Consider the following 9,642-nt stretch of genomic DNA (forward strand, 5'->3'; position numbering starts at 1 on the left):
GAATTTTAAAAAAGTCCGCAATACTCTACTTTTCGTTTTTAGGCCTAAAGATCATCAAATATGCTTTAGTGACTAAAACATTTCAAGAAGACTTAAGTTAAAAAGTTAAATTTTCTATAACTTTGTTCCTTCCACTCTTTTGTTTCTTTACACTTATTCGAAGCGTTTTCATAAACCAAAGTAAAAATTTCTTATGGTTTCTAATTTATTTATTATCAAATTACTACGTGTAATTTTTCTATTTACTTTGTAATCACCATCATTTAAGTACTGCCATTTTTTTCATTTTGTCCATTTTTGTGTATAAATCGAACATAGTGACGAAATATAGATTATGTTCAGAATTAAAAAATATTTAAATTTTTGATTTAAGCGTTTAATGAATGAAAATCAAATGATTTCAAAGACATTTCAGGCAGACCTTTAGTAAGTAAAATCCTGTCTGTCGACCCGACCGAAGCAATATGCAATTCATTAGAAAGCTTTTAACTCTAATGTAGATTGATGTGAATGTCAGTTTTACACGCGACTGCCGCGTGCGTGAAACGAGGGTAGTGTACCCTCTAAATGAACTAAACTGCAACACGAGGATAGTTTACTCCTTGTCAAAAAGTAATCATTAATTATTTAACCACAACACTTTTTTCTATTTATTTACCATTACCTCATCAAAATTTTAGAGATGAACCACTGGTCTATGATTCATGGAAGACAAGACAGATGTCTTTGGGCATTTGGGGCCCCTAACCTGACGAAGGATGACTCATTTCGTAACTCTTTGATTGCAATCTGCAAGCAATACATTACATGACGAACTAAATGTACGTGATTTTATTTGAACTATTCATGAATTTTAAAGCCTAACCCTGCACTTACTGTATATAAAAACTAGTCAGGAAATCATAAAAAAATCATAATAATAGAATGAAAAAAATATTAATTCGGATACAGTAGACAGTAAAATATTTAAACAGTAATAATAAAATAATAATAAAAATAAAACAATAAAATTAGAAAAATGAGAGGAATATATTTTTGTCTTGGACTTTCTTGAAAATCAATAGGAACAACAAGACAAATTATATTTTACAATACAATGTCCCTGCTTTATCATAGCACTTGGGCAACGTGAACATACCACTAAAAAATAAATTTCTTTTAGATGTTCCTCCTTTTCGATGTTGCTTATTTAAACCCGTCGTAAAATTGCCTTGAGATGCAAGAAATTCAAGTTTAACATAAATGAGGCAGTGAAGAAACCATGCAAATTTGAAAAAAGCAATAAAAAACAAGTAAGCAAAAAACATTTTTATTTAAAAAATTACAAACAATGGTCAATGATTAATGTAAGAAAATTAAAGTAAGAATTAGCGCTGTTTTTTAAGTGTTTTAGCGTTTTTTTTTTTTGATAAATACAAAAAGTTATATTGTCATATCAACAATAGTATATTACATGCGAAGTGGAAAATGTGACATGGCATGTGTCAATACTATTTTATTCACAATTAAATTTCTTTAAATAATAGATACAATATCTGCTATTTTGTTAAAGCTGATGCATTAACATAGTTGTAACCTTAGTAATCCTTCATAAATTACTTCCCGACCGAAAGATCTAATAAAAAATTTCCCGACTTCCAAAAGGTTAAAAATCGGCATATTACATAGTGATTGTGAATAAAAATTTTTACTGTATTTTATAAATGTAGTGAAATCGCCATCAAGTCACTTAGATTTAAAATTATCTCATTTTCGTGACCCTGTCTTCTCCTAAACTCGTCTAGAGGACACACAATGTTATAATTTAATATAAGTAAATACCACAAACGTGATAACTTACCTATGATCTTTTTCAGTTTAAATACACAGATAACAAATTTTTCAAAACTTATTGAACCTTTGTCACCATATATTGACATAAGAATAATCAAAATCTTTTTATTTACTTGATACCCACAATCCTTGAGTATATTTCTTAACTCAAAACCATTTAATTTTCTGGAATGATTAGAATCGTATTTTTTGAATATTTGCTGAAAAATAAAATAAATACACATAAAATATGCAAATACAATTAGAAATTGGAATACAAAAAATCTTAATATTATTAAACAGAAGTTCTTCAGACTACTCGTACATATCAAATTTTGTTCCATTTCTAAAAATCATCAATTTTAGTTTCTTTCAATCAACTTCTTTGTGCGAATAGTTATGCAACCAATAATTAGGCAAAACCAATTTATTATACAGTGCTTCACGTAATTTTACCTACGTTGTATAGAGTTTTGAATATGGAAATATTCATTTTCTATAAAATCAAATTTCTACCAGATCTACCAATTCGAGATTTGAAGCGTAATTTTTTTTTAAATTAAAATAATACAATGGCGGACACGAAATTTTGGACATGAAATTTATGTCACTTCAAAAAATTTCAATGTAAGCTACGCTTTATTGTCATTATGATTGACGTTTGAAACTAAAATTTGAAAGTTTTAGTTGAAATTTATTTTAGCGTCGATTTTCGTGTTTTTATATAAGGTCAATAAATTGTTTTGATTTGTTGTCATTTGTTGTCATTGTCATTGGAACTTATTTTTGCAAAAATCAGTACTTATCTGTAATCTTAAAAAAAATTAACAATTCGTTTCGCGAGCTGTTTCGAAATAAACTAAGATTTTATTATGATTAAATACGCAAAAATGCAATTTATATTATAAAAACTTTTTTTTCAGTTGTAAGCTAATAATTGTGTGACCGTTGTTTCTTACCTTAAGCTTATAAACATGTTGCATCATATTTTGAAATTCATGCAAGTCCAGTTTTCCACTGTGATTAGTATCCCATAGCGCAACAATATTTTTACATGTCTCTTTTGAAAATGCTGTTTTAAAAGACACTGCAAACAAATAACAATTTAAAGGTTTACATCATTTTCTATATTTTTGTGTTTTACTTTTCTTGCCAAACTGGGCGTTGAGAGCTTTCCTGACGCCCTCCATCCCAATTTTCATGCCCTTGAGAGATATTTTTGTAAAAATTTTGGACCAAATTTGACCCGTAACTTGTCCATCCTTAAAAATTATACCCAATTAAAAAACACAAACAAACTTAAACAAGTTAAAGCTTACTGGAGTGTCGACATTGTCTGGAGCAGAATATCCGATTTCAGTATCATTCTCCCTACAAATCACATGTAATAAATAAAACATAGTAATTTAATAAATTTTTTTTTTACTTATATCTTACCTAATTCTTCCATGTTTGTCGGAATATATTCTTAATAAATAATTTCCATATATGTTTTTCTGACCAGTGTTAGGAATTACACAGTAATTTCCGGCAGGTAAATGAACTTTCATTAGAATCTGACGAACTCCACGTTCTTCAATTTGCTCTAGTGCTGAGTTCGAGTCAAAAAATGCTTTATCGAGAAGTCTTCCATCATCATTGGGCACCTATATTTTTACACTAAATAATTCAAACAATCTATAAAAGAGAAACTATAAATACGTGAAATAAATGTAGTTGAAGTGGTAAAAATTTTTCTTTCAATTCTCGCCTTTCCTTCTGCATCAAGGCTATAATAATCCAACACAAGTTGTCTCCTTCTTCAACAGTTATAATACTGTACTGGGGATTATTAGCAAACGTTTCTAAAAAAATCACAATTACAAATAAAGTCTGTTTCTTTCAAATGGAAATGTCAACAGTTGGCACTAGTGTTGCCAGATCAAAAACATAAAATTCACCAGATCCGAGTTGAAAAATTTGACAAATTTTCATCAGATTACGATTTGTATGGCAAAATCTCGCAAAAAACGCAGTTTTCAGCTTAAAAAAAGTAAAAATAGCCAGATTTTCGGCGTAATTCTGTGATTTTTTGGCTTGTTTTTAAAAAATTTGCGAATTAATTGCGTTTGTAGTTGAAAAACGTGCTAAAAGGCGCGAAAAACGCAATTCCACACTTAATTTCTTGATTTTTTAGTTTGTTTTAGCGAAATTTAGCAAAAAACATGAGATTTAAGTACAAAAACGTGTTAAATAGCAGTTTCGATCAAATTTTGTGGTTTCTCAGCTTATCTTTAGTCTTGATTTTACCCATAGATCAGTTAAATCGAGTAAAATAAAATAACATCAATATTAACCCTAAAAAGCAAAGTTTTCAGTCTAAAAATCTGCTTGAACCTTTGAAAAAAAAAGTTATATCATTTTCGGCTTTATTCTGTGTTTTTTTAGCTTGTTTTTAACACAATTTTTTTTAATAATTGCGTTTGCAGCTGAAAAACGTGCTAAAACGCAATTCCAGACTTAATTTCTTGATTTTTTAGTTTGTTTTAGTGAAATTTAGCGAAAAACATGAAATTTTAGTACAAAAACGTGCAGCATTTTCGGTCCAATTTTGTGATTTCTCAGCTTATTTTTGTCTTGATTTTGCCCATAGTTAAATCGAGTGAAATAAACAAAATAACATCAATATTAATCCTTTTTGTGATTTTTGGCGTTTGAAATAATCAAGTTATAGCCTAAAAGTTACCTAGATAAAAATATTATAATATAATCTTTTTTTATAAGAATTTAGTGCTTTTTGACACGCTCTGAAAACTCTCGCGAAAAAGCAAAGTTTTCAGTCTAAAAATAAGTTATATCATTTTCGGCTTAATTCTGTGTTTTTTAGCCTGTTTTTAACACAATTTTTCTAAATAATTGCGTTTCTAGCTGAAAAACGTGCTAAAAGTCTCAAGAAATGCAAAATTATGGTAAATGTCGACTTTATTCGTTGATTTTTCAGTTAGTTTCAGCAAAATCTCGCAAAAAATTTGAGATTGTAGTACAAAAACGTATTTAAAAACATTCTCTGTTTATTTTTGTCTTATTTTGTTCATAAATCAAGTGAAACAAACAAAATAACTTCAATATTAATAGTTTTTGTGATTTTTTTCCGTGTTTGGATAAGATTTTGCAAAATAAATGAGCCTCTGGTTCAACAATGAAGTAAGTCAAGCGAAACAAGCTAAAAATAATATCAATTTCGATTTGATTTTGTAATTTTTTTGTCTGCTTCAACAAAATTTTTAGAATTTTCTTTGCTTTCATCTCAAAAACGTGCTTAAGCACTTGAAAAGGGCAAAAATAACGTCGTTTTTAGTCGAATTTGTTGAATTTTTGGCTTGTTTTTAATAAAAGTTTGCGAAATAATTGTGTTTCTAGCTGAAAAGTATTCGAGAAACCCAAAAATAAATTGTCATTTTCGATCCTGTCTAGTAAAAACTTGTAAAAAACAAACAGAAGTGTTTTTTTTTTAATCAATTTGGTGGTTTTTCGACTTTTTTGAATAAATTTAAAGAAACAATCAGGTTTTGGTTGAAAAAAAATCACCAGAATTTTTACAAAAGTTTTCACCAAATTACCAGACCAACATGAAAATCACCAGATCTGGTGAAATTTCACCACACCTGGCAACACTGGTTGGCGCCACTTGCAAATTCATTCATGGTAATTTTAATAAAATAAATTGACAGTTCCGGTTAATTTCACCAAAATTTTGACTTGGTGATTTTCGTTAAAAAAAACAAACAATGTTTTTGTGTTATTTTTGCACCTTTATCGGTCAACCCTCCTCCAGCTGTAACAAATGGAAACCACATGTCTTCAAACATGTAAAATCTCCAGTTCGGTTCAGCATTTTGAGGAAATAAACAAGGATTCTGGTGACAAATTTCAACAAACGTGAAACACTTTTGAAAATCTGTAACGTCCATCCAAAATTCACCATCAGCATTTGTAACCCACAATTCGTCTCTTTCTTCTCTTGAAATCGAATTCCAAGAGTCGTGACTAAAATTTAACGAATTTAGAGCTAGAAAATTTTTGCTTTTTTAGTCATATTCACTCATTGTCACTCCATCGTCCATTCCATTCGGCCGATCCACCGCAAGGATTTCTCAACCTTATCAATTGCACAGTTGAATGGTTTACTTCCAGAGAACACAACTTTGTAATACTATAAACATGTAAATTAATTAAGCCATCAGGACGCTTTTCTGTGTTCTCCGTTGCCTGCAAGTTGACTATTAGATCAGAATTACAAAAGTTTGTTAAGTTTACAATGTAGCAACCCATAAAAGCCAATTTTTCATGACACTTTTTCATGGTATCATAGATTGTTTGATCATTCGCCTTGTAAACTTCCGATAAACCCCCAAATAAATCCTCGAAAGCTTCATTGATTTTCCCATTTTCAATATTTTTATATGAACCATATAATCTTCAAACAAAAATTGTTATTTATGTATCAAGAGATGCATACAAAACTTTCCTCCCAACAAACGACTAAATTAATAACTATAAGAAAATAATAGGAAAATTTGTTAAAATATTCAGTTGATTCAAATGCAATTTGTAGAATAAAAATCGGTTTCAAGGAGTTTTTTTATATCAAAAAAACACTAAAGATTCAATTCATTCAGTTACAGTTTATTTTAAAAGAGGGAATAAAGTACCAGATTATTAGTCATAAAGTGGAACTTTATTCCCTGTTAAGAGGAAAGTATTGTAAAACAAGTCACTACTTCGCATAGGCTTTTTCCAGAAGTGATGGCCAAAATTCAGTTGGATCCCCTGATTTGGCATAAATCAGTTCATCATTAATTGTTGGCAATTTATCATCTATAACAACATCCACCCATCGTCCATATTGCCAAAATCTATTCAAAAAAGAAAATTTTAGTTTGCAATAGAATGTAATTTTTGTAAACCTGAAATGAAATATCCCCGCATAATGTTCACTACAACTTTGCCCTGGTGGAACAACCAATGAAAAGAGTTGTTGGTTTTGTGTTAAGTTTGCTACAGCTGAAAGAAACCAACAGTCTTTCAACTGTCCCTGATTTATGTCGAATCGTGTGGCTCCATCTTTAATAAATGATGCATTTTCTCGACAGATTTCCTAAAGTAGAAACATTTTATAAAATTTCCACTATTTGGCGACAGAAAAACTAAGTAGTTTTTAAACTACAAAATTTTAACTTTTTAACTATCCTGGGGCCAGTCAATTTTTTAATTTCTTGCAAAAAGTAATGACAATGTACAATAGGTTTTATGTACAACAAATTTAAAACTGAAATTCATCGCAAAATACGTTTTTATCTATGTGGGTAAACTAACGTTTTAAATAAAAAAATATTTGTCTATAAAATAAAAAAATAAACAGTAAATGTAAATTCAAACATATATTTCCTAATAATTCTGTCTGGACAAATTTCTTATCAAAAAATAAATTGTTAGGTAAACTAAAGCTCGTGTTTGGTTTTCTTTGCAGAAATTTGCATTTTTTTATAATTTCTGAGAATAAACAGGCAGTCTGAAATGTAACAAACTGATATATTAATTGTTTAACATTTGATACATTTTAAAGATGGGAAATTACTAAAAATTTTGCTTTTTTTGGTCATATTATTGAGTAATATTCACTTTATTATTATCAGTGGAGAAAATCTCGAATATACAGATGATTCAAAAATGTCGGATCAATTCTCGAATGGTGACTTTCAACTATGCACAATAATGTTTTCAAATTTTTTTAAGCCTTTTTTTTGCGAAAAACTAAAACTGTCAATTTCCATATTAGACAGTTTCTGATATTGTCGGATTTAATTTATTGTTAATTGTTATTTATTTATACACTATATTAACGGTGCAAGATCTGCCGTTTCCGCTAACTAAAGTCAAAAATACGGCCAAAAACGTAACCCAAAGATCTAATCTTTGAAAAGCTGTATCTGCTGAAAAAAGGCCCAAACAATTTTTTGTAATGGAACTGTATGTCCTTTATCATCACCCAGATGGTCCAAGACTTTTGAGTCAACTGTACATAATACATTTTTGATAACATTTCCCAGAATCGAGAAAAAAACCGACGTTTTGTAAATAAGTAATTTTTGCATTTTTTTTTGTTAAACTGAGTAAATTTAACAATAAATTCAATTTAAAAAGCGCTCAATAGAAAAAATATTGTAAAAACAAGTATTACCTCTCATTGTGATTTTAATTTGTCCTCTAATTATATGTATATTAATTACGAGAACGTTGGTTAAACAAAATTTTATAATGATGCAACAATAGTTTTCTATTATGTACTTCCTTTAATAAGAATCCTTTAATAAGGATTTTCCTTTTTTGCAAAAATAAGATACATGATTATCTAAGTCGGCAAATGCTATGTGAAGGATTATCTAAATGCATATTTGTACGCAGGTTTTTATCTTGAAATGCAATCAGATTACAAAAATAGACCCGGGAAATCCCGTAAATTTAATAATCGTTTGCTATTTTTTTACCAAAGACATAATAAGGAGATTATGGCCCCAAGGAATGTTTAACGCTCGACGTTAGGAGGGCTTTTAACCTCCTGAGGTCTATAATCGACAATTATACACAACGTTTTATTGTTTTTTTAGATTACGTTTTGCTACTCTCAAATACAAATTTATTATTTCAATAAATTAGACTAAATTTCCCGTCCCTTTTTTACAAAGATTATATTATTTTTTTATTAATTATTATTTAAAAATAGTGTAAACTTTGATTGAAATTTTGAAGTATTTAAGTTGCAAACTTACAAATGGTCTTCTCCAAACTACTGTTCCTTCAATTTCCCCTAAAACTTTACTATCAACAGCAAAATTGTGATCATCAAAAAGTGTTCTATTTCTCAAGTGATGATCTTTTAATTCGTCGTAGTTTTGCAATTGTTGTTGTTTTATGCCTGCGTTATTTTGGCCAAACTGTAAAACAAGAGGTACAGACCATGAAAATAAAAGGCAAAAAAACTTACCATATAAACTCTTTTTAAGGAATCATAATTTAGTGGTGCCTCCATAGTGTTTATTGTTTAATATTTTATATCACTTACAACTAGTATAACAATAAATATAAATCGAAACCGAGGTATATTTAAAACTCAAAACTAAGTATTGATAAGATAAGATATTTAGGAATAAGTAAATAAGTTTTTTAAATCGAATTGTTCAGAATTTCACTGATGTAAATTCATCAATGACATCATTAAATGAAGGATCCACCAGCCGCTCTTTTTAAGTTTTTATTTTTAAAATTGATTTTACTAGAATTTTTTGTTGATGTACCAGTTCAGAACTTGAAAGTATTTTATTTGATTTTACTTGAGTTTTGACTTCTAGGAATAAGTATGATTTAGTAACAATGAAATTGAAGACGTTAAAGAAAAATTTGCTAATGCTCAGTATCATCAGCTTTTTTCCACAGAATGATTCAATTTAAACATATTTAATTTTTAGTAAAATTTTTTCTTGCTTTTTCACTTTAACTCCCTATTCATTTTTTTTTCTTTGACAACTCATTTAACTTATTTTTTTGTATACGCTCCCTAAACTAGCTATTTTGCGGACTCATTTGAGCAAAAAAAAGCGAAGTATTGCAACGAGTTGTATTCAAGGCTTTTTACAATTTTGCCAAAATTTAAGTAAAATATTTATTAATTTGCCTCCAGAAAATAATAATTAATATAAATTAAAGTAATATAAAAAATGTGATCGTATTTTCAGAACGAAATTTTGTTTTGTTTTTGAGTTATGCGATTTTTTTTTGTCAAAATTGCAATTT

At 28.7% G+C, this 9,642-nt stretch overlaps 1 protein-coding gene across 2 annotated transcripts; it reads right to left on the reverse strand.

Moving 5' to 3' along the window:
• Positions 1–1,338: 1,338 nt before the first annotated feature.
• Positions 1,339–8,960, reverse strand: LOC123003850 (calpain-A-like). 2 transcript variants are annotated; one of them, XM_044396879.1, is made up of 13 exons: positions 8,837–8,960; positions 8,622–8,786; positions 6,573–6,949; positions 6,109–6,268; positions 5,894–6,060; positions 5,603–5,838; positions 3,514–3,656; positions 3,250–3,458; positions 3,132–3,183; positions 2,957–3,074; positions 2,772–2,899; positions 1,841–2,033; positions 1,339–1,780 (listed from the first exon to the last, which is right to left on the reverse strand). In XM_044396879.1, the coding sequence occupies exons 1-13, from the start codon at positions 8,879–8,881 to the stop codon at positions 1,698–1,700; spliced, it is 2,076 nt and encodes a 691-aa protein (XP_044252814.1). In that variant the 5' UTR covers positions 8,882–8,960; the 3' UTR covers positions 1,339–1,697. The 2 variants fall into 2 exon arrangements, with proteins under 2 accessions (XP_044252814.1, XP_044252823.1); XM_044396888.1 differs by lacking the exons at positions 8,622–8,786; positions 8,837–8,960 and having other exon boundaries at positions 6,109–6,707; positions 6,759–6,899.
• Positions 8,961–9,642: the final 682 nt, after the last annotated feature.

Source organism: Tribolium madens, unplaced genomic scaffold, assembly GCF_015345945.1.
Source record: "Tribolium madens isolate multiple individuals breed KSU strain unplaced genomic scaffold, Tmad_KSU_1.1 Scaffold_11;HRSCAF=98;Tcas5.2_LG3b, whole genome shotgun sequence".
NCBI classification, from domain to species: domain Eukaryota; kingdom Metazoa; phylum Arthropoda; class Insecta; order Coleoptera; family Tenebrionidae; genus Tribolium; species Tribolium madens.